The sequence below is a fragment of the Crassostrea angulata genome, chromosome 1, assembly GCF_025612915.1.
Source record: "Crassostrea angulata isolate pt1a10 chromosome 1, ASM2561291v2, whole genome shotgun sequence".
In the NCBI taxonomy this organism is placed as follows: domain Eukaryota; kingdom Metazoa; phylum Mollusca; class Bivalvia; order Ostreida; family Ostreidae; genus Magallana; species Magallana angulata.
Genome location: NC_069111.1, coordinates 28,110,188 through 28,135,135, shown reverse-complemented (window position 1 = coordinate 28,135,135; position 24,948 = coordinate 28,110,188). Strand labels below are relative to the sequence as shown.

General features: G+C 31.4%; 1 protein-coding gene across 2 annotated transcripts in view; it reads left to right on the top strand.

Moving 5' to 3' along the window:
- The window catches only part of LOC128186555 (uncharacterized), a 29,483-nt gene extending 6,826 nt beyond the window's left edge, over positions 1-22,657 (top strand). The window contains exons 5-46 of one of the 2 annotated variants that reach the window (XM_052856384.1): positions 550-681; positions 915-1,223; positions 1,414-1,680; positions 1,782-2,090; positions 2,275-2,400; positions 2,641-2,949; positions 3,722-4,021; positions 4,148-4,290; positions 5,041-5,204; positions 5,390-5,534; positions 5,716-5,911; positions 6,077-6,327; positions 6,417-6,645; positions 7,215-7,442; positions 7,545-7,673; positions 8,094-8,297; positions 8,414-8,662; positions 9,521-9,722; positions 10,809-10,975; positions 11,094-11,255; positions 11,398-11,526; positions 11,636-11,764; positions 11,906-12,022; positions 12,141-12,263; positions 12,589-12,837; positions 13,010-13,135; positions 13,274-13,402; positions 13,534-13,671; positions 13,937-14,056; positions 14,635-14,892; positions 14,982-15,239; positions 15,826-15,948; positions 16,437-16,460; positions 16,569-16,666; positions 16,765-16,826; positions 16,963-17,138; positions 18,684-18,783; positions 19,509-19,525; positions 20,614-20,758; positions 20,876-21,024; positions 21,622-21,683; positions 21,976-22,657. In XM_052856384.1, the coding sequence (XP_052712344.1) occupies positions 550-681; positions 915-1,223; positions 1,414-1,680; positions 1,782-2,090; positions 2,275-2,400; positions 2,641-2,949; positions 3,722-4,021; positions 4,148-4,290; positions 5,041-5,204; positions 5,390-5,534; positions 5,716-5,911; positions 6,077-6,327; positions 6,417-6,645; positions 7,215-7,442; positions 7,545-7,673; positions 8,094-8,297; positions 8,414-8,662; positions 9,521-9,722; positions 10,809-10,975; positions 11,094-11,255; positions 11,398-11,526; positions 11,636-11,764; positions 11,906-12,022; positions 12,141-12,263; positions 12,589-12,837; positions 13,010-13,135; positions 13,274-13,402; positions 13,534-13,671; positions 13,937-14,056; positions 14,635-14,892; positions 14,982-15,239; positions 15,826-15,948; positions 16,437-16,460; positions 16,569-16,666; positions 16,765-16,826; positions 16,963-17,138; positions 18,684-18,783; positions 19,509-19,525; positions 20,614-20,758; positions 20,876-21,024; positions 21,622-21,656 (6,926 nt within the window). In that variant the 3' untranslated portion in view covers positions 21,657-21,683; positions 21,976-22,657. Of the gene's footprint in view, positions 1-549; positions 682-914; positions 1,224-1,413; positions 1,681-1,781; positions 2,091-2,274; positions 2,401-2,640; positions 2,950-3,721; positions 4,022-4,147; positions 4,291-5,040; positions 5,205-5,389; positions 5,535-5,715; positions 5,912-6,076; positions 6,328-6,416; positions 6,646-7,199; positions 7,443-7,544; positions 7,674-8,093; positions 8,298-8,413; positions 8,663-9,520; positions 9,723-10,808; positions 10,976-11,093; positions 11,256-11,397; positions 11,527-11,635; positions 11,765-11,905; positions 12,023-12,140; positions 12,264-12,588; positions 12,838-13,009; positions 13,136-13,273; positions 13,403-13,533; positions 13,672-13,936; positions 14,057-14,634; positions 14,893-14,981; positions 15,240-15,825; positions 15,949-16,436; positions 16,461-16,568; positions 16,667-16,764; positions 16,827-16,962; positions 17,139-18,683; positions 18,784-19,508; positions 19,526-20,613; positions 20,759-20,875; positions 21,025-21,621; positions 21,684-21,975 lie in introns of both variants that reach the window. The other variant, XM_052856376.1, reaches the window with a different exon arrangement.
- Positions 22,658-24,948: the final 2,291 nt, after the last annotated feature.

The following is a 24,948-nucleotide window of genomic DNA, read 5'->3' as shown; positions in this document are numbered from 1 at the left end:
AGACACCATATCTCAAATTTTTTATCATTGAACTCATTTAAATTTTATGCCAGCAGAGAAAGTCAATACACTTAGTTTAATACTATAAATGTTTTAGCATTATCATCATTCAGTTTTTTTGTCACATTGAATCAAAAATGGGTTGTAATTCGAAAACTCATAGAGGATATTCAGACTAAAATATCTATAACAATTATGAATGAAAACTTAATGCTCTGTATCTATTTAATGTCACTACCATTCATAAACTGGTTTTCATTTGTTAAAGAGTTAAGCAATTTGTATTATTTTCACACTTAAGAAAATCTCAATAGTGTAAAAAAATTTATGAATTTTTCTTAAATTTTCAAAAAAAATTCAATGGCCATAGACTCAAAAAGTAGGTCATTGACTTACTTTTTTGAAAGTGAAGAATAACACTACCATGTAAGGTCTTTAACACACAAAAGTTGGTTTTCATCATCATCATCATCAGTGGATTTTTTTTTTCATTCTGAGTAAATGTCATCCTAAAGCAATTGTTTTGATAGTTGTACTCTTTTTGACAAGTTTTGCAGTTTAACGATTCTTGCAATGCTACAAAGGAGTGTGACCAACTCAAAGACTTGGTTTGTTCATCAGTACACAATAGCTGCATATGCAACAGTAACTCTTACCATCGATATCGAGTTTGTTATCCTAGTAAGTAAATTCTACTATTGATGGCTGTACGTCGCCGTTTTGATGTAATTATTTAACAATACTCGTATAATATCTTTAAAAAATATATTATTATATTACATGTACGTGCAAGAATTGAAATTTTACAATTATAAATGTACATGCATGTAAATACCCTGATATTATTTTTTTAAGCAACAACAGTTACTTCCTCTTTTTTTTTTTTTACCAAATATGGAATTCCTTTATTCCAGGGTCCAACTTAAGAGCTGTGTACGATTCCTCCGAAATAACGACTTCCTCTATAACAGTGCGGTGGACTCCTCCTTACCTGGACCCGAACCTTGTGCAATCATACAGCGTTTCACTACGAGGTCACCAAGACTCGAACTATTATGATAGTGCATCCGTACATTTACAAACTAGTTACATGTACACCTTTAACTCCTCTTTTATCCCAAGCTTTGACTATTATCTCGAAATCACATCCAATATTTTGCTAAGCGACCCCGAGGAGACGTTTAGCGTGAAAACTGGTCCCATCACCTTACATGTAATTGTTGGTAAGACATTCATTAATGTTTCTATCTAGTATCTAATTTTTTATAATTTAATTAATGATCAATTGCGTATGTGTCCTTTGTATTCATATTTTTTTCCAAATTCAAAAAGTAGCAATAATAGCAGTTTAAAAAAAATGATGAAATGTGTTTTTGATAATATTTGACATACTTACTTATTTATTTACAATAGATCCACAACCCCCAGGACCTATTGACCCAACTGCAAGCAATTTTCATCCGCAGACACTTCGTCTGAGCTGGTCAAGATCTCAGTACAGCTCTAATGTATATTATACGTATCGAGTTACAATAGCCGGGCACTCATACGTTTCATATTCGACCTCATTATCCCCGTGGAGAGAACTTGAACCAGGCAGGTACTATACGGTTCAAATAATGGCAGTTACCAATTATGGGACACGGAGTCCTGCCTATAGTTCTATAATCCAGACGCTCCGTAAGTAATTTGTTTTACAACCATTGTCATATTTCCTTATTTTCATAATTCCTAAATGCTCTTAGTAATATAAATATAGCAGTTTTACTTTTAAATATCAGGAGTTCCTAAAGTTACCCTTCCTCGCTCATCATATAACATACCGGTTCAATCAGACTTTGAAATGGTGGCATCGGTTCAAAGCTTCTCCGATTTCCCCCCTACGACTTCAACAAAATGGCAAAGAAACGGTCAAGATATCAATATCAATGACACCAGATACAATGGAAGTACGGAGGATTTAGTTGCTCCGAAGTTGGTCATCAACAAGGTGGATTTTGACAATGACCATACGGCTAACTACCGTTGTATAGCAACCAATTCCGAAGGATCGTGGACCAGCGGCAGTACAAGATTGTACTTGGAAGGGAGTACGAACACTATGTCTGATTTGCTTTGCAATAATTGTTTTATTAAAATCATATCTTAATTTACTATTAACCACCAGCAGAATAAATGGTAACTATTTTGGTGGGTTGTTTTTTTTTTTACACCTATCACACTATTTATAGTTACTTAACGACTAGTACATGTATCTAGTATTCGCTTCAATAGGCCGCAAGTTTCTAGAGACGTGTACACGGAGTGAGGAATGCGTCTCAGGAAAACAATTGACGTGTCGACAAAACAAATGCCTCTGCTATACGTCATATTACCACAAATACCATGCATGTTATCCCAGTAAGTTTTATGACCTATGTATAGAACCTTGCAATATTTTTTTTCTGACGCAACTATCACGTAATATAATAAATGAAAATTAATATCATTATCTTTATAAAATGGTTATTTAAGCAATTAGATTCTTTGAAATCTCGATCCTTTTATGCAATGTAAACAGCAATTCATTCTTTGACGCCTGGATAAATTTTATTACTTTCTGCATTTATCAATAATGAAAAAATGACGTTAAAATTACAGGGTACTTGTTGCAAATAAACAACTTGGACATTGTCAAAAGCACCTGTGACGCAGTTCTAAGATGGAATCATCCAACAGTCGACTTCCAGCTCATCACTGATTACATCATAGAGAGGCAAATTTTGCACGGCAGTAACTCATGGTTTTCTGAAGAAACGGTCTCTGTAGGGACAGTCACGCAATATAGTACAAGCTGTACTTTACAACCAGGACGTCTCTACAGATTTTTAATTCGTCAGCAAGTATCACTCACTGATCCATATGAAACATTTTTGGTTGATCCCGGTATATCTCGAACAAAAATAATGGGTAAGAATGACTACATTGTATGGCTCTCGTATTCTATTTAAATTACATGAATAAAAGAAATGTATTATATAAAAGAGCTGGAGCCACGAACCATCAAAAATTGCCTTATTTAAAAATCATCATAATATTATTTTGATCAAAGGTATTGTAGACTTTTTATGTTTTTATAACTGTTTTTCTTTTTTCGGTATCTATCATACTTTTATATGAACGGAGTTCACAATATTGCACCATATTTTGAAGAAAAAAATGTAAGACTGATGTCATTTTTTGTAAAGTACATGTAACGTCATGGAATGATTAAACTGCGTACGCATGACAAAAATTTAATTTTAAAAAATCCCAAACATTTCTTGCAGACATGAAAATCATTTTCTGAAAATCTTATTGATGAAAATACCACGAAAAGCTGATTTACAATTAAGTCTAAAAAATAAAGGGATCAGTGCTGAAGGTCAATTTTACATGTGCGATGATGCATTTACATGTAGATACATAATGTATGTCAGTGTCTTCTTTTTCCAACAATTTGAAACTGTATAAGGTAATGCTGAGGGTGCACAGTGGTTCACGAGGAGCCATGACTGAGGATTAAGCATTGAATTATACCGATATTATAAGAACTTGTTAAAAATAAACATGTGAATATGATGAAGCATAGGTCTACGCTTTGGATGTTAAATAAATGCATTCGGATTTCTAGTGGATTGGTCAATCAAAACTGTATAATTATGTCATTAAGTTATTAGTTGTTTTTTGTTCATATATACAGAACCACTGCCTCCTGGAAGACTTGATCTTGCGTTGAGCAATTTTTCTGCGACTCATTTGTTTTTAAAGTGGAATCCACCGGATGGAAATTCAACACTAAATTACTATAAAATAGTAGTTGATGGACATCAGCAGCAGACATTCGGTAATATTCCAGAGATTCACTGGAATAAAAAACTAACGCCTGGAACTTCTTACAACGTAACAATTACAACAGTAAGTTATGGCGGTATCTTCAGCGGTCCATTGAATGGAATTGCGGAAAGTAATCCCCATATAGAGACGATAACAATTGATAAAAGTAAGTTAAGTATATATTGTACGCATAAGCGTTGGTTAAATTTATTCCTATTTATCAATTTACAATACTTAATTTATAGTTCATGAGATTAAATGTTGATAAAACTATATCTGATTGATACCAAAGGTGATCCAGAAGGCTATTTGCATTTGGATTTTGGAAACCTAGACGAAATACTCAGAGGAGATGACGTTGAAAGTCCCAAGCTTTACTCTCCTACATCAGTCTTCGCAGGGGACGGTTCAGAGGAAGGTTTTAACTTTGTTCATGTTAGTTTCTTTGTTTTCAAAGTGCACCTCAATCGATGCACGGTGCACATTTGATTTGCACTTTATGCCATATATGCCTACCACCTCTTATTTGTTAACTGAACAATAATTCATTAATAATTTTTCCTTAAAAAATGAAATAGGCAATTTTTTCAACATAAATGTCAATTATCAAACAGGAATAAACGTGATAGCCTGCTGCATAAAAGTAAAAAATATGCTTATCAAAAGCATGCAACCAAGCCAGCAGCCCTACTTATAAAAAGGTCGCATGGAACATATAATGCATGAACGTGAATACATTATGAACAACATGGAAATATTTGTGTTGTGTTCTGAAAAAAAGACAAGTACATTGACGGGACAAGAAAAAAACCACATACTTACATATGACAAAAATATTAATGGTCCTTACATGGCCATCTTCACCAAATTTTAACACAACTATTGGTAAGCTAGCACAATGTAGTCTAGTGTGTGTGACGGTATGAATACGCATTTAAGTCATTATTGATAAAATGTAAATTATGGAGCTTAAGATACTAATACTCATAGTAGAACACATAGCAACAAACATAAATTATTAATTACCAGAGAGGCAGAATTTTTCCATACATAGAATCCACACAATTCATAAACCAGTAGTATTCAATTTGTGCTATTCAATAAAAAGTGAACAATTACGACATATTTTTGATAAAATAAGTTCTGAATGTTGTGTTATTCTATTGACATCTTCCTAATTCAAAGATTGGCTCAAATGGTGTTATTGGACTTGGAGAAGGATTTAACAGTCCTACAATATATGATATTAATACGGAGACGGTACAGGGTAAGCGCATCATTTGTCCATTTTGGACAGACCTGTCGACATCGAACAGTAATGGCACCGTTTACTACCAGACTTATCAGAGGTTGGTTAAAAAACAAAACGTTTAGATTGAGAAATGATAAAGTAATGTATTTCACTGAAGATTTTTGTATCATTGTTGCTAGTAATTTGAGTGAAAATATGCAACTGAATTCTAGTTAAACAACTTAATTAACGTTCATTTCACCATATCTTCTATCAGCTTTTAATATACTATATATTTTAAAGGGGAAATGGCACAGAAAGCAATTCTTTTCTGGAAAACGCAAATGCCATTGTGCGCCGTCAATTTGGTGACTTTCCCGAGTTTAATGCATCTTGGCTTCTTAAAGTCACCTGGAATAACATGACCTTTGAAGGGATTACGTCGAAGGTAAGAATGATCAGGGTATTAATTACAATTAGATCAACACGTAATTAATAAAAACATTATACCAAAGATATGCACTTTGTAAAACGTTTTTAATTGCTAACATTTATAATTCTAGTTAACATTATTGTTAATGTAAGAAGAGGTAGATAGGGAAACTAAATCAAATTAATCTTGCTTTCAGAACTTAACCTTCCAGTGTCTTCTGATTACGGATGGTCAAAGTACGTTCACTGTCTTCAATTATATAGATGTTGATTTACCAGCAATTGAAAATAGAAAGATAACTATTGGCTACCAATATGGGAATGTGTTCGAGAAAAACCCCTTTTCGTATACAACGGCGGCATTCAACATGAGTGCAGTTCCGGGAAACAGAGGTATAACATTTACATGTTTTACTTGTAAAGCAATCACATTAAAAATGTGATATATATGATATCATATTTGTTTTAAAGATCATACTCAACTTAAAAAAATAATGGATACATTTTTTTTTCAGTGCATGTAGGTGTCTCAATGATTCTTATTTCTATTTTTGTTAGGAGTAAATGGGTTTTGGATATACAAACTGACCACAGGTGTTTTATTAAATAACGACGAAAGGGAATGTTTTGATTGGTACATCCGAAATAAGGAACAAAACACATTCAACCAATTGTCCTTTGTTCGAGGTCAAATTAGATGTCCCTGTACCAGTATACTTCTAAGATTTGACCCCCGGTATGCAATAAGCAGATTTGACAGGATCAATAGAGCACTTTGCTACGCTTCTAGGACAATTGGGAGAAATACGGTCAGTTGCAAGTTGAAGAGTAAGAGCTTTTTCGAATGAATTTAATTAATCTAATGAAGAATATAAACATGTTCTTTTTCATATTGAAGGAATGTTGCTATAAAATGCATGGGTCGATCAACAATTTGGGTGCTCTTAAACGGTCTTTACCATCCGCTGGAACTCTTTTGCAATATAATCCGTTTTTCGAACAACGAAAACATTTAATGGAAGACCTTAAACCAAGAGAAACATGCTGCATAAAAACGAAACACTGCAAGTGGTTTTATGCGGTCCGCCCTATTCCCAGGTGTTATCTGAGGTCTCCATTTAATCCCGGTATTTACTTTTTTTTAATAACTCAAAATAAACTGTTGTGTAATAAAGCATATAATAGGATAAAAAATTTAGGTTAATCAAAATATACGTTTGAAAGGAAATATTTTCTTTACTCGTTATTTTTAGTATGAATATATTTTTCATTAATTTTAAAAGAAAAAAAAACCTTTTGTGCATGTATTCAGGATGCAGAGCACGCATTGGACGTGAGGTTAAAAATTGTTCGACCAACCGATAAACTGGTTCAGACTGAACCGTGTAGATTTTGGTACTGTTTCATATTTTTATGCAACAAACAATTTTTGTATTACAATAGAGAGATCATGCTTAATAGATATTAATTTTTTCAATAAAGGTAGGATGCTTTTATAAAGGAGTTTGCAATTGGGTTTCGCTACCTTCTGAACCCGGAAGCATGAGTTAATAAAATATTGTTTATTGTACAAATCATCCCCTTTTTCCGAATTGCTATTTAACTATTCATATAATTTAGCATTGGTACATGCTTATTGTTGATGCTTTATCTAGAAATGATTTCTATATTTTTTAAATAGCGTTGAACTTTGGAGATCCACATATTGTGACACTTGATGGGTTAAACTACACCTTTAATGGGTACGGAGAGTACACAATGTTGAACATATCAAAGAAACCAATACAGTTTGACTTCCAGGCAAGGACAGACCTGGCAACAACAGCTAACGGCACGACTATAAATGCTACCATATTCAGTGCGTTTGTGGCCCAAGATCAAACTGGATCAAAACTGCAGATTGATATGTCTCGGGACAAAAAAAGTAAAGTCAGGGCTTGTAATGTTCCATGATTCAAAACCAAGTGAATTCCAATTTCATCAAATCTGCCGGCATGGTTATGTTTCCTGTTCCTTTTTATTTTAGGAATGCTTGTAAGAGTCAATGAAAAGGACATGACAAAAGAATTTGAAAATTCTTCTTTTGTTTTCTTGAATCAAAACATGTCTGTTCAATGGGAAAATCAAACGTTATCGGCTTCATTTTTGCAAACATGTGAGTATAATTATATTATTGATCTCAATAACCATTGTGAATTAAATCTTAAACAAAAAACAAGGCTTTGAATATCTACATGTAATTATAAAATACTCAATTGGCTTTTCTGTTGTTCTAAAAGATGTCTTTTTTAAATTTACTAGAACATAACAAAAATGTCACAATGAAGTGCATTCTCAGAAAACATAAAAGCATATAGTTAGTATTGAATTTGCTTCTGAATCAAGTCTTGCAAATAAAAAAGTGTACATGAAGTTACATATTTAATTTGATCATTGACAAAAAATAAGGCATTTTCAACAACTTGATGCTCTAACACTAAGCTAACCCTCTAGTCATTTGCATTAGATAATCAGAAGACCTATGAAAATTCTCTCTTTTTTCTGTTGACATTCAAATTGTATGTTTTTGTTGAAGCTGTTCTTCTTAAAGTCAGCCTGGGAGTGCGATTTCTTATATCTGAGGTGGTTGTTGACAATGAATACAAAAGTCATGCAAAAGGATTAATGGGGAATTTTGATGGGAATGCTGCAAATGAATTTGTACTTCCAAATGGGACAATTTTGGATGATAATGCAACTGAAACAGAAAGAAATATCTACAACAACTTTGGTCAAAAATGTGAGGATATGATTTGCTATAATGTATAATGTTATAGTTATTTAAATTCTGCTTCCTTCTATTCCACATCAATAAACATTTAATTGGTTTGAGATTATCCATTTCAATTTTTCCAGGGCTTGTAAATGAAAAGTCTCTTTTTCACTATGACAAGGGATTAACGTATCACAATTACACTCATCTTGACTTTGAGCCAATATTCTTAGACGAAGTGGATAAAAATCAAATTGAGGACGCTAATATGAAATGCGGTCCAAATCCGTCACAAGCCTGCATCTTCGATTACCTGGCGACTGGAGACATAGCTCTTGCAGAATCATCAGGAACTTCGGAAGCATCAGCACAGTCCGATAAGAAGATAGTTGGTAAGCTGGTCAGGTTTACATCATATTAAGTCATAACAAATACTTCAAAATGTTATAATATTAATCTTAATTATTTAATATTGATTAATTAAACCAATGTTTCTTGGTGATAAAAAAAAATCTGGCTGAATAGTCAATTTTATAGTTGTTTTCGTATCAAACATGGTATCTAGACTCCAAACATTTTTTAATTTAAGCAAATAGTATAACGATAATCGCTCTGATGTTATTTGAAGCCTTCTATCAAAAATTAAAAAAAATGTATGACCCTTTGGTGAGGCATATAGGCTCAAGGCGGTAAGAACAAATAGTGAAAGTTTTAAAAAATCTAAAAAAAAAAAAAAAAATTCCACTCCAGTCCCTTCTACAGTTTAAAAAAAACTAATTGCATGGTAAGAACATTTACATGTATGAACCCTTCTTCTTAATTGTGAATCATGTGTTCATAGCAAACGGGGGATAAACCGAATGTATGGTTGTTATATCCACGACTCCCCTATACCTATATTGTGAAATTCATTACCCCTAGGGTTCAGAACTCTTGCGTAGGGTTTTCTTCAGTTAATACACAATAAGATAAACTAAAGTGCACTGTCACTATGCACATCAATTGAATCTTAAAATACAAACAATGAGACTCTTAAGAGGTCAATCTAAATTGTACTCAGGTGACCGTCAAGGACTGTAGATCGGGGGTTTTTTCTGTAAATTTATTTTTGCACGGCATTTTGCCAACCGATAAAATACCGCAACCATGTTAGGTTTTTAAGTTGGTGAAAGTATCCTTATAGAATTTGTTGTGAATTCTATTTAAGGTCTAAAAAACATATGATTTACACTATTCAATTTTTTTTTAAGAAAACGAATCACCTACCATAGCAGGAAATACTTCAATCAATGTAGAAATGAATAAGACTGTGTATATGCAGTTCAACGCTTCTGATGACAGCACGATAAAGCCTGAATATAGAATTCTCAAATACCCAGATGGTTTTAAATTAAACAATACCACGGGTTTAGCCACGTGGACACCAAAGAATACCAATGTATCAGAAATTAGGTAATTTTTAGTGTACCTTCTTTGCTTTATGTCTCAAGGATGAGGTAACTTCGCATTCACTGTTTAGATAAATTTAGATAATTTAAAGGGGCATGGTCACGATTTTGATCAGAAAATAATTTCCGATTTTAATATTACTATGCTTCAGAAAGGCATTCTTAAAAGGCAACAAAAATTTTAGTGTCATTTGTTGAGTTATAAGCGATTTATAGAACATGAAATTCTTTGATATGTAAACAAAGCGTTTGTTTACATTTTGAACGTTGAAGCAAAAATTTCAGTTTTAAACCTAAAACAAATGTGTTAAACGTAAGGAATTGTTTATCTATGCTTAAAATAAATAAAATAATAGACAATTTAGCTGGAAAAAGCTTTTTTACTGGTATATTGAACCTTTGTAAACAAAAACAGGGCACGAGCCTTGTTTACATGACAAAGAATTGTGAGCCCTGTATCTTGCTTACAACTCTTCAACTGACTCTCAAAATTTATTTGATCATTAGAAACGCATTTCTAAAGCTTTATTAATTATGAAAACAGAAAAATAGAATTTTACCAAAATCGTGATCATGCTCCTTTAATCTACTTGTATTAGTAGAAAAAGCAAAATTAAAATTGTGGTAATAAAAACAATTCCTGTTACCTGTCAGGTTTCTTGCAAAATAACACAAGAATCTCATAACCTCATAAGTGATACTACTTGTATTTTGGAGTTTAGAATTTAAATATTATTTGTAATGTTTTCATTATCAAATAGAAAGACTTGAATACACCAAAAAGCGATAAAAATCATAAAATCTAGTTCTGTCAAACAAAACTTTATTGAATTAAACATAATATGTTTTGAAGTTGTAATTTTTGGGGGATTTTTGTTTCTTATTTCATTCAGAAGAAAAACATTCTGTATATCTAAAAAATAGAAATTGACCCCTGATTGGCTACTTATTTTCTTTATTTTGGGTCTATTATATTCATAGTAGTACGACAGGTAGGATAAGGCCTTTCTTCAAATAAGGTTTATGATAATTAAATGATATACACAATGCAAGGAATCATGTTAAATTATTTGTAATATACTTGTATTAGCATCAGTGTGATAGATGGTATTGGAGCTGAATCACCATCCCTGGATGTAACCATTATTCTATGTGGTGGATGCGGAAGTCACGGACGCTGCGACTATGACGACGTTATACCCACTGATAATGCCCGCTACAGTTTAGCAGTGTGTTCATGTGAAAAGGGCTATTCCGGTATGAGAACGTGTTTTGAAACTGTTCAGAAAAAGCATGGAATTGAATACTCAATAGATTTGCCGTTGTCAGTATTTTGCTTTGTCAATTAAGTTTGGCTATATTTACAAATTGATAGGTTTGAACTGTGAACTAGATACGAATGCCTGCAGTAACGAACCATGTTCGTTACGTAGAAATTGTACTGACCTTACACCGGAAGAAGAAACTCGTTTGGGTCGGGGTTATAACTGTTCTGGTTGTCCAAAAGGATACAATGATATGAATAATAAATGTGAAGGTAACAAAAAATTTGAATATGATTTCCAATTAAAAGACTGATTACGAAGGTAAAAATATAAAAAAAGAAATAGAATTCCTAATATGTTACTTTTTCCTAATTAAAGAATCATCCACTTTTTCAAACTATTCTTAACATGCAGATATAAATGAATGTCAAGCAAGTGGGACGAACATTTGCAACATTCAGTCAGAGATTTGTGAAAATACTGAAGGAAGTTACAAGTGCAATTGTTTGACAGGATTTCGAAAAAGCAACACTGTTTGTGAAGGTAATTACTACTCTCCTGGTCTATTTTTGGGATTTGTTATCCAATACGTCGACGGCAATCCATGCTTATAATCTTATTGTAAACATTTTTTCAACCAATTTTGATACAGATATCGACGAGTGCTTAGAACTGACTTCAGGGTGCGAACAGCTCTGTAATAATACACCTGGTTCATTTGAGTGTCAGTGCTTCCCAGGGTTTGTCTTGAAAACTGATAAAACTACATGTTCTAAATTAGGTTTGTATTGAGAAAAGTAATTCAAAAATGATATATTTATTTTTAAACTTAAAAGTATATGTAAATGTATATCCTATACTGTTTGGCTCAAACTTTTATTTGTTTTATACAATTCTATCTTTCAAACCATATGTTGTTCAGACGAAAACCCTTGTGAGAGCTTCAACAAGACTTGTGAGTACACTTGTGATCCGACTGAACAAAAATGTCTCTGTCCAATTGGTTATCAACTAGCTGAAGACGAAGAGAATTGTATAGGTAACAACCAGTATACTACATGCAAACGTTAACTGTAAACAATGTACTTTTTTTAAACATTTTTTTCATTCAATATTATGAGGTAAAATGTTAATATTGAATATCATTGCTCTTTTAGATGTAAATGAGTGTGTTGTCAAACCTTCACCATGTCTACAGGAATGCACAAACACCAATGGTTCATTCCAATGTTACTGTCGTCCTGGGTACACATTAGATAAGGATAAAGTTTCATGTACAGGTACATACATGTATATATATATCCTTTTTTAAATTAGATTCTTTATCAAATAAGCTTATATATTTATTTATCAAAAGATATTGTTTGACACTTTTACATAAACTTTTTTCCCTCCAAAATTGTGTCCCTCATCAAAATCAAAGATTTACATAAAATCGAACTGTTCCGTTTCTTTGGTCGAAAAAACTAAAATCATGTTAAAACATGGTCTACAAAAATTATATGTACTACTGACATATGATAAACATTACATTTTCATGAAATGAAAATGCTATGTACAGATTCTTCAAAATGGTTACTTTTATTTTTATTCTTTTTAACACAGAATGTAAAGAACCAAATTTCGGTGAAAATTGCGGTCAAATATGTAAATGTGGACAAGGTATGGATCGTTGTGACCCCGAGACTGGCTGTGTCTGTAAACCAGGCTGGACAGGGACGAATTGTTCTGTCGATATCGATGAGTGTGACAATGAAACCATATGTGGAAATGAAAAGGTCTGCAAAAACCTTGAAGGGTCTTACTTGTGCAAGTGTAGAGTCGGTTTTAAAATGAATGGAGATACTTGCGAAGGTGATATATATCATTCGTTTGTTCATTACCATTTCATTATAACTTATGACCTTAACATTCTTTTTCGGTTTAATTTACACTTTTCTTTTAAATGTGATAGCATAAAATGCTAATAATTAGTATGCTAATTACAACATGTATTTCATGTGACATCTTGAATTTGCTTTTGCAGATATTGATGAATGTTCAGATTTAACATTAAACGAATGTCCTGATGATACTGATTGTCAAAATCTCCATGGAAACTACACTTGTAATTGCAAGTCAGGATTTCAAAAAAATGATTCCAAATGTGAGGGTATGCAACTAGTTAACATTCATAATTTATATATTTGCAAATATGCTCCCTTATATAAGCCTATAGGATAGCGTAAACGTTTTTTTCTTTTGTCAATATCAAAGCATGAAATTGTTTTGAGATTTACTCATTTTGTAGATGTAGATGAATGTTTGAGCGGTACATCTGATTGTCAACACATTTGCATTAACAATGTCGGGGGATTTAATTGTGAATGTGAATTTGGATATGCCTTACATGACATCGACAGAAAAACATGTGAAAAGGGTATCTATCTGTATCAAATCAACATCATGTTACATTAATATGTTGGTTAACACGTTAATATATATATATATTTTTTTAAAGAAACCTGTGTTGGAAAATAATTAAGCAATAAACTTTTTTTTGAATTTTAGTCGTCAATGTATGTGCCCTGTTCCCTGAATTAAACTGCAGCTATGGATGTCGGCTCGAAAAAAGATCCAATTTAAATATAGGATATTGTTTTTGTGAATCAGGGTTTAGGCTTGACTTCGATAATAGCTCTTGCGAAGGTAAGTGATAATAAATGATGGTGAAAACATGCGTTTGCAAATGTATAATTGTTTACGCATGCGTCCTATCATGATTTAATGTATATGCAATTTAGAATGTTTATTTATATGATTAAATTCCAGTTTAAAATTATTAAGAAAGCGAAATATTTAAATGGATGTGTATATGATCCAAATATGAGGATATCCCCGTTTTTACGTCATTATTTACATATGTACAAGATCTTTTACATCGTGTTTCTAATGAAACATTTTATCTTTCTAGATATTAATGAATGCGAAGATTCAAGTACATGTCAACAGAATTGTACAAACAGTGAAGGATCATTTGAATGTTCTTGTTCCACTGGACACGTTTTGGAAAATGATCGGAAATCATGCACAAGTAATACAACGATCGTATATGTCTTTTGACAATGTGAATAATTAATCGTTATCGTTCTACTCGATACCAGAAAAGTAATACATGCTTAAACATGTAATACCCGTTTAAAATTGTTATATGAACAGAAGTATGGCAAATCTGGTTTAAGAATTTTTTAGAAACAAAAAATTCATTTGTGAATAATAAAAGTTCTAAGTATAAAATAAAATCATTGCCTTATATTCTGCAATGATAGGTTTTCATCATAACCTATTTCAACTATAAAAGAAAACATTGAAATTATATTTACATTTTCTTTTGAATTAATATTTTAGGTGTCTGTATTCTTTCTTCATCTCCCAAAGATCAAATACAGTAGTACATGTAATGTAAATGGCATGTGTAATAAAAAAAAACCCAAGAAAAACGTAGAAATCATTGTCGTTAAAGTATATGTTCAATGTGAGTGGGTATTGTTTTTATTCTTAGCTCTATGAAACAATTGATTTTAATGCACACGACAGGAAAAGTATCTGCTCTCAAATTAATACCGGATGTTTTAGACTAAATATATTAAATAAAATAACTTTGTGTTACAGAATGTGTTGATGGATTGTACGGAGAAAATTGTAAAGAACAATGTAAATGTGGCCAAGGTTCTGAAAGGTGTGACCATATTAGTGGATGTATGTGTAAATCTGGTTGGACAGGAACATTTTGTGATACGGACATTAATGAATGCAATAACACTGAAAGTCCATGTAAGATCACCTATGAAGAATGCATTAATTTTGAAGGGTCTTTTAGATGTGATTGTGAAGGTGGATACGAACGAACACCAACTGGAAGCTGTAAAGGTTAATACATGCAACTCAACAAAAAATGTTTGTTCTATTTAACAATTACACTTAATCACATAAATATTATTTCTATTTTGAATTTTCAGAATGTACTTTAAACACCTTTGGAAAAAATTGTTCAAGTCAATGTTCGTGTGATTTCACCAACACACAGTCATGTGACAAGAAAAATGGTACTTGTTACTGTAAAGAGGGATGGCAAGGTGCTGATTGTTCAGAAGACGTTCTAGAGTGTGCTAACACGACCATCTGTGGTCCAAACACTAAATGTTTAGAGACAAACGGATCTTATGTTTGTAATTGTGACGTTGGATTCCAGAAGGATGGTTCTGGGTTTTGTATCGGTGAGTGTATGCATAAAATCTTATTTACATGTATTCTCAATTGAAATCTTGGATTGTGTAGATGTTAAAATATTTGGATTAAGTTTCATTTTCAATATGTATTTTTATAAAGTTCTTATCTACTACTGGTGATACAAAAAACAAATTGGTTTCCTGGTTAGAATGATCATACGGCTTCAGCAAAAATTGAAAAAAGAAAGTTTCTCTGTGAAACTGACACTGGTGTAAAAGCAAATATTCAAAAGTTTTCATTTTGTGTTCTGTCATTAGTCCTCTTGAAATCTTTTCAATATGCTAATTATCAATCTGTATTTAATGTTTGAAGTTAACAGTTTGTTTTTAATCATTGATGGTGGGAGGGGCGTATTAATAATTAAGAATAAGAATACATTATATTTGTGAATGATTTTCATACTCTAAATTGTAACATGTATCATATGACTTATAAGGCGCATGGACTTAAGTTTATGCAGTCTGAGAAACATAGCTTTCATTTAACTCAGACATCTGTATTTTACCTAGATGTGTTTTGAGTACTGGTACTTTTTTGTCTTATTATTTTTCATTCAGATATATATTTCTTTAGATATTGACGAATGTTCACTTGACTTAAATAATTGTGACGTCAATGCCAACTGTACTAATAAAGTAGGAAATTTCACATGCACTTGCAAACCGGGATATAGTGGCGACGGTCATTTTTGCGCAGGTTTGTACTTCATTTTTATTTTAATTCTATATAAGATAAAACATTATTACAGTAAACATAGTTGTTTATATTATGGGGCTTGATATAACAAGATATAAATACATGTAATTGATGTTAATGTAATCTATGGTAAAAGAGAACATACTTCATGGCCCAAAATTACCGCCTAAACGGTCGTTGAAGATGTGGTGTCGTGAACTTTATACAATTAAGTGTGTTAAGTCAAGTACTAATACCTAACTTCATCTTTAAAACCTGCTGCTCAATGATGCTAAAAAGATATTTATGATGACGTATTGATTTATCGATGGTAATTTATTTAGATTACGTAATTTAATTGAAAGATATGAGTCATAGTGTTAAAATTAAATAAAATGTAATTGTCTATACATACAAAAAGGAAATTAATTTGTTTCTGTGTTTACATAATTTTATCTGGTGTGATATGAGTTTATTAATACATGTACATTATGTTGTTTTTTTAATAGAGAGAGTAGCAGCATATAAACCAAGTGAGTATTTTTGAAACAGTGTAAGAAAAAAACCATCTGTTTAATTTGTGTAAGATTTACGTATACACGTGTAACGTTGATATCTTTACAATCTTTTTTTGTTATCAGAAACTACCGAGGCTAAACTTGGAATTGTTGTGACCTTCGCAAAGAACATACCACTTGCTGATGACTATGCTAATGTCGTGAAAAACATGGAAACATCTGTATGATAATTTCAAAATAATGGATGCTTTGTTGTTCGATTTGAGTTTCTCAAAAAAAAAAACTTTCTCTAATTATATACATTTCTATTCTTTTACAGTTAACTAATTTCTACAAAAGCCGGATCGCTGGATTCCTGAAAGTACTTATTCTGGTCATAAGGTATGTTTTTGGTATAGTCAGTGCTGTCATAAGATACCTGACGAATATGTCTAATTAACAAAAGCAGAAATAAGTTTGATAATTATTCCAACAATATTGATCAAAATCAATAATCAAAGATGCATTTTATTTTCAGGAAAGGAAGTACAATCGTTGAATTCGAAGTTATAACCGACAAGAAAGAAGAAGCAAAACAAGATATTGTTTCATCAATAATAAGTTTATCTAAAGGAGAAGGCAACATATTGTATGCTAATGAATTGATAACACCTTCATCTGTATCAGTGATTGATGCTACTGGAGAGGAACGAGGTTTGCATTGAAAATCGAAGTACCTTAAATTCATGATATGTACATGTTTATGTTAAAAGTATTTCTTTTCTTTTATTTCTTTTTGCTAAACTGAATAGAATTGACGTCACAATAGTTTTTTAGACTAGAATTTTTTTAGAGAAATACAGGCGCCAATACGCTTTCAATCGTTGACCTTTGTAAACGTTTGATTGGTAATGTATGCGAACAAACATTTAAAATTCAGTTAATTTTAGCAATAAGATTAACTAGAATGTTAACCAGGCATTAACAGTTTACGTTTTATATATAATAAACGGCCTGAAATTGAAACTGTCCTACGAATTACTCTCTTATGAATTAAGTTCATCTCTAAATTCATATAAAGTAGCTATGACAAATTACATTCTCTATAACGCTATACTTTCTCACATGAACGGTGAGCTAACGTTGAGAGTGAACGGTCAGTGAATGCTGAATTAATAGTGGGTGAACGGTGTCTAACCACTTAATTTAATTTTGTTTTACGTGTGATATAAGATGCTCATCTTTCGTTGATCGGCAGTGCTGTTGTGAAATTAAAACGAATAGATATAGCATTTACTTTTAGTTCTTGCAAAATTTTAGCTGGTCTTCTTACACAAAAATGTAAATCTAATCATTTATACTTGGTGTGTTCTTTTATTTAACTAATAGCAATATACTAGTAACTGTTAAGTTTTAACTTCCTATATTCGGTAGCTTAAATAATTTGTGTACTGTACAACGTTTGAAGAATAGCGTCGATTATCATTTTAACTATAAATTGCTAACGAGGCAGTTTTAAGTGACACTTATAAAAAATAAAGATAAAGAAATAAATTGTGACGAGTGATAAACGATTGCTAATTGCTTATTGAACGCAAACTGAGCGAATGCTGAACGCTGCTTTGTGAACGGTGAGCGCAAACGGAGAGAAGCGGAGAGCGCAATATTGTGAACGATTTACGCACGGTGAGCAAACGGTTAACCAATACTGAAAGCACTAAACGATTATATGCAAGTAAAAAAACATAATTCTATCTCGCGCAGTCAGAGCACATAACAACATTAAAAGTGTGTCTCTCTTCTTTACTTTCCAATAGACGGCGATTCATAAATTTCGTGTAAACCAGTTATCGTTCGTTTTAAGGTTTAATCTTACCCCTTCCCCTATAATTTGAGTTTTATGAGTAGGTACTAAAATTTAATAGAGTACGAATAATTTCAGTAGTATGTGTTTAAAGCAAATCAATAGAACTTAATTAAAACGTCATGCAAATTCATATTGTAAGACATTGTGGTGTAAAACACAGAAGTATACAAAACCCAGGCATACATGTAAATCAATTGTATTATCCATTAAAATTCGTTGTCATAATCAAACACTGAAATACCGTTGTCTTAATATTGTGTATAAACAATACACAATTATACCAATTTGATTGCAAATTAAATAATATTTCTATTGTTCCAATATGAGTAGTATTTCAGATTAATTTCAAAACCAATTTGAAATGAACTAAATAGTTTGATTTTGTTTTACAGCTATCAAAAATACGTCTTCCAAATGCGATGTGTTTGCAGTCGGCAATTTGTGTGAGGAAAACGAGAAGTGTATAGAATACAGTAGCAGAGCTTACTGCACGTATGTTTGTTCTCATTCAAAATATCATTCTTTTTACACAGTATGTTAATAGAAAATGTATTAATAACTGTAACGTATGGATGGTATCTGCCTAACCAGTCATAAAATGAGCGGTTCATTCAGTGTCATCAATTTTGAATGTGTCATGCAGCGATATTATTTGTTTTTTCGTCAATACGTTGAGTGATCTATTTTTCATAATAATTGCATAATATTGCACATACGAGACGTATACATACTAATGACCTCGTATACGTTACCATTTCTATTTTTACTTTTAGAAATTGTAACCAAGAACATTTCAGAAATAAAAGTTAGAACTAATGACCTCGTAGACGTTACCATTTCTATTTTTACTTTTAGAAATTGTAATCAAGAACATTTCAGAAATAAAAGTTAGAACTTTTATAATGTGTATATTTCCGCGAAGTTAAGAACACTTTATGTAAGACTGAGGGGTTAGATACATGTAATTAGTATTCTTTTTTTATAAATTAGAATTTGGCATTTGTACATATTAATGCAATAGTTTTTTTATTCAAACACAACATACTAGCATTCAACAAAATAAAAGAACCAATATAATACTTCGTCTATATCTGAATACATATAATGTCTATAATTAAATACACAATGGTTTGGTACGTGCATGTCATATTGCAAACTTAAATGTGGAAGCGACGTTCATGTTATGCCGAAACATCTTTTGTTTTCTTTATTTTTAGAAGGAAGAAAGATTCGAGTAAGTATTTTCTCGTTTTTGCATAATGCAACATAAAATATTCAAGCGGTTTTTTTTTTCATTTTTAAACTGGTCCTTGTTCGTCGCCACACCGTTCTCGATTATTTAAAAAAATCATTTATATATATTCAAAAATACTACTAATCTTAAATGAATTCGTAATGAAACATTTAAAAGAAAATCTGAACATATATTTATAACAATCTTCCCCAGGATCCTCAAAAATCGTGTTAAATACGGGAAACAATACAGCCAGTAAATAACGAAACCATAAATTATCTAAGTGTTGCAGACAAACTGGGTAAATACATGTAATAGTATTGAGCAGGGGCCTTTCACCAAATTTGTGAATCAAATGGTATAACCAATGGGTCTTTTTTATTCTATGACAGTGCAATCCACTATACATGCATATACAGTTCATAAAGTGAAGAAAAAACTTTTTTATATCCTTGAGATTCTTAAGAATCAATTAATTTTATTTTTATTTTTTTAATGGTAGAGATATTTACTTAAAACTAATTATAGATACATTAATTCTGCGATGAAAATAATTACAGTGTATGTTTTAAGCCATTGGTTTTTGGTTTAATTATCCATAAGTCCCCCTGCCCCTCATTTGATAAGGGGCCATGACCAGCTAGTTTTGAAACTTCAAAAAGTTGAGATTCCCACCTGCTGGTTTAATTTTTTTTATTGAAAGTTTATTTGATGTATGTATAGTCTCATATATAATTTTTTTTTTTTGGCAAAAAAGAAAAGCGCCTTAAACATAGAAGGTAAAAAATCAATCATGAATAAAAAAAACCGAGAATGATCAAAAAATTCAAGTAGGTCTCCCATTTGTGTCTTTATAAAGTGTAAATACATGTACATACACAATTGTTTCATTAAATGTTGCTTTTGACTAATGTTTTACTCGATTTCGAACGGGTCGAACACATAAACATTGTATACATTTCATTAATAATTGCTTTTTATAAATATTTATTAATCATTCATATTCTTACCTATTTATATTTGAATTATTTTAAACGTTTAACGACTTAAATTTTTATCCAGATATTAATCTGTTACTTGCATTTCAGGCGGGGACAATTTTCAGCTAGTTATTGGACTTGTCGTCGGAATATCACTCTTCGCCCTTGCATTTGTCATTGGAATCATCATCATTTGCTGCGTTAGAAGAAAGCGCCATTCAAAAAGGCCGTTGTCTTCTAATGATGATTTTAGGTAAGCAAACAAAAAAGGATATATATATATATATATATATATATATATATATATATATATATATATATATATATATATATATATATTCTCCTCATTTGTATCCTTTCTCTCCGACAGAGAGCCATATTTAGATCAAGGAATGTATTTTTTACCGGGATTGCCAAGAAGAATCGAGGGCTGGGGTCGATATTGGGTCCAATACCCTCCCCATTACGGGGAAGGTCGGGAAGGAAAAAGAAGAAGGGAAAGGTTCGATGATGCTGAAGGTACTTGTAAAAAAAAATTGATTACTATTATATATGTTTAAGATCGCTGGATGGTTCTGGCCATTTTAGACTCTTTAAACATTATTTAAAAGATAGTATTATATAAAGATGTAAGACAATATTCAAACTTAAAAGAATAGACATAAGGGTAGTTTCTTTACTTAATAATTGTTTGTTTCTAAAAAAAGCTTGTATATTAAGGTAGACGTGAAAGTTAACGTGCTGACCATCTAGCTTCATTAAATCAAATAGTAAAGCCCACTTAACGTAAAATCAGTGGGAATTTCTTATACTCGTTATGAAAATTTTAATTTCACCAATAAAAAATATTTTTTAACTAATACATAATTTTATTACTTAAATTAGTATCCATCAGAATTACATTTTTTTAACAGTATGATGCTCAAAATAACACGAGTGATAACAGACTTGTCATTTTTAGAATTTCTAGTTTTCATCATTTATTGGGTGACAGATTTGACTTCAAGATATTCAATTGAAATTCTGTTATATGATGAAAATGGGCAAATATTCATTTTTGCCGTCCCCGACAAATACTCAGATGACGTTTTGCATGGTTTAATTTCGTATTTGAAGTTTATGACAGAGGTTCACGGAATTCCATTGATTAAGCATTACGTTAGCCACCAAATGAGAAGGTAAATTGATGTTTGTTTTATTTTTATGCAAAGCTTTATTTTCTACTATCACTAATAACCTCAAAAATATTTTTTGGCATCTGAAAATCTTCTTAATCAGTTATTAGAAGAAACATGTAAAAACCCTATTTCGAAATTTGAAAAAGGTGGTTTAAAGAAATTCATTTTAAAATCTTTTTTATAATTACGGATTAATACGTGTAGATCGCTTTTTCACTCATATACTGCTGATTGATATTGATAATTGGTAAAAATAATAAGAGGCATCCTTTCAATCTTTTTTTTTTTGCAGTAATATTGATGAGAAAGTATTTACTGTGCTCGGTGACTTCATGTGGCCATTAGCAACATATGAACCGTTCAATCAGATTCTCAACGATCAAAATATATTCTTACATCGTATTTTCCTCTGTGTTGTATCGATCTCAGGTGTAATATTTTTTTTACTGATTGTACTCACAAACATTTGCGCAAGAACTTCATTTGTAATAAAATGAATGAAAAAAAACAATATCTACATGTAAATATATATAATCATATTTAAAAGTGTTGAGTACTAGTGTCAATGGACAATTTTAAACAAAGGAATGTGGGTACGAAAAATTGTAATATCAATGTAAATGCTACAAATGGTAAAACGCAAACTATTGAAATATATATTTTATTAAGGCAATAAATTACAGAGATTGTATCAATTTATATATTTAGATGGTGTATTCTATCATGTTAATATTATCATATTTTTTTCACATACGGTCACGTATATGTTTCATATTAGAGATGTATCCTCTATTATTTTGAATGGTATTTTGTACCATTGTGTGTCCTACGTAAATAAATAATATGCATAAATTGTACAAGACTTTGTATACGTTATTAAGTTGTATTTGGTGAACATTTTGAATTCAATATAATTTTAAAGTATTACATATTCGTTTATTACACTTTAAAACTGCTTACTATTTGTTTTTGTTAAAAATATCAGGGTTTTAAAAATATTTTTTTAAACTGTGACATAAACGAATTTCAGTTATTTTGTATGTATCTACTGAAGAAAAAAAAGTTTTAAGTATTTAAGTATGTGCATATCAATCTGGAGTGTTGAATGGTATGTGAAAATATTTTCTGAAAACATCAGGGCGTGACGTTTTTAATGCAAAATCTGGCGTAATCGATCAAAGGTACATATATGGTGCAAATACATGTACTTATCTGAAGATAAGAAGATAACCTGGTGTCGACTACTTATAATATGGGTCGTGATGTTTCATCCTGTTTCATAAAGCAATCTGACGTAAACATATCTTTCTGACGAAGGTTAGATGAAACACGTTAGATGAGATAACTACATATAATGCGTACTTGTTATACTTGAATTGTCATGAAACCGTGCTTGTAACCCGAAGCTGTGTACCACAAGGAATTGTATTATGTTAATGTCATTTACTATACATATTCAGACGAAAAATATTATTTAGTAATCGTTTGGTACTTATTAAGGAATTTTAATCAATTACAAAAAATCAAAATGAAATTCAAAAAAAAAATGGTCGAACTCTGTCAAAGTATTTGTCAGGCAACTGAAGAAAATTTACGAGATCGAGAAAAATAGAAATGTTGATAGAACCAACTCTAATCGATATATCATCTTGTAATATCAGTTGCTGATTTAACTTTACATGAGACACCATGCAGCTTCAACTAGACATTAAATGACAGGAAATAGATTTTGCATTTTTGGATTTACAATAAATACCATGATAACTTTCTATCATTCTTTTAAACTCTCAAAAATCTTATCAATCTCTACAAAACATCTGCTAACTATATTTTTTTTTTACAGAATTTTAAAAATCATGCAAAATGACCTCAATAATATAGTCCCGTTAAAGATTAAATTATTATAAAAAAAAACCACCGTTACAGATAAACATGGAGTATACATGAACTAACAGTCTCCAAATTTTCTAACCAGAGGGCGTGTCCCGTAGCAGGAACGACAACTCTGGATAGAGAATCATTATTCGGCCCCATCTGCACAAAATCAGTAAGGTGTTTCACATGGGCAAAATGCTTTGGGCTTTGTGTGTGTCTTGATTGCAGAAGATACATAGATTCTAAGTTTGTGTTTTTAGAATTATTCAATATGTGTAAAAATACATTAAATTATAACGCATCGTTATTTCACACTTGTGTTTCAATTTGTTGGTTTTTTTGGCAGTCACACGAGAATAATTCTATAAATTGATGCCATAGGCGTCGGAGCTGAATTTGAGTACAGTGTCACATGCTCGCGAGAAATAATTTTTAAAATCTTGTTTCTGGAATTAGCGCACAATATGGGGGAGTAATATGAATTGGGTTGTGTGTTCTCCCTGCTATAGAGAAGATTCGGATTGTTGTGATAACTGATATCTGTTGAATCAAAATACCAAAATTCAGTTGATTCACTGAAAAACAATCATAATAAATTGCTTAGTTTATATTATTTCGCCACTGACAGTTCCTTTCTACTATCTACGAAAGCCCATTGAGCTCATTTTCGAGGGAAATTTTTTTTTCGCGTATAAACGCTTTCGCGAAAAAATGCGTAACTTTCGCGATATAACGCGAAACTTTCGCGATATAACGCGTAACTTTCGCGAATAAACGCGAAACTTTCGCGATATAACACGAAACTTTCGCGATATAACGCGTAACTTTCGCTAATAAACGCGAAACTTTTGCGATATAACGCGTTAGTTTCGCGAATAAACGCGTACGTTTTGCGATTTAACACGAAACCATTATATAAATATGGTAATTTCATACAGAACCCTTATGAAGAAAAACGGTTGAAAACAAACACATTATTTTAAGTTTTATATCATAAAATACTTATTATTCATTATTATTATAATATCCGTGTTACGTTGATTTATGAAGCCAAAAGTATCTTTTTTGCATATAGATGTTAATAAATCTGATAAAACTTTATAACATCTTTATACTTTATATGTCCAAAGTAGATAATAAGTTTGAGCATCATATTACGATTTTCAGTTGTTCGCCGACCCTGTGTTCGAACAGGCATTCATTGATGATCTTTTTTTTATAAAATTGATTTAAATTCAACCGTCGGAAACCTTTAAAATCTTAGTATTAATTTTCAAATGATATAGGTGATAAATTTGGAGGACAAATTTACGTCATCTAGATTTGAACAAAAGCTTGACAATTTCAATTCACAGCTTGACTCATCTTTCTGATATTAAACTAGACGTTA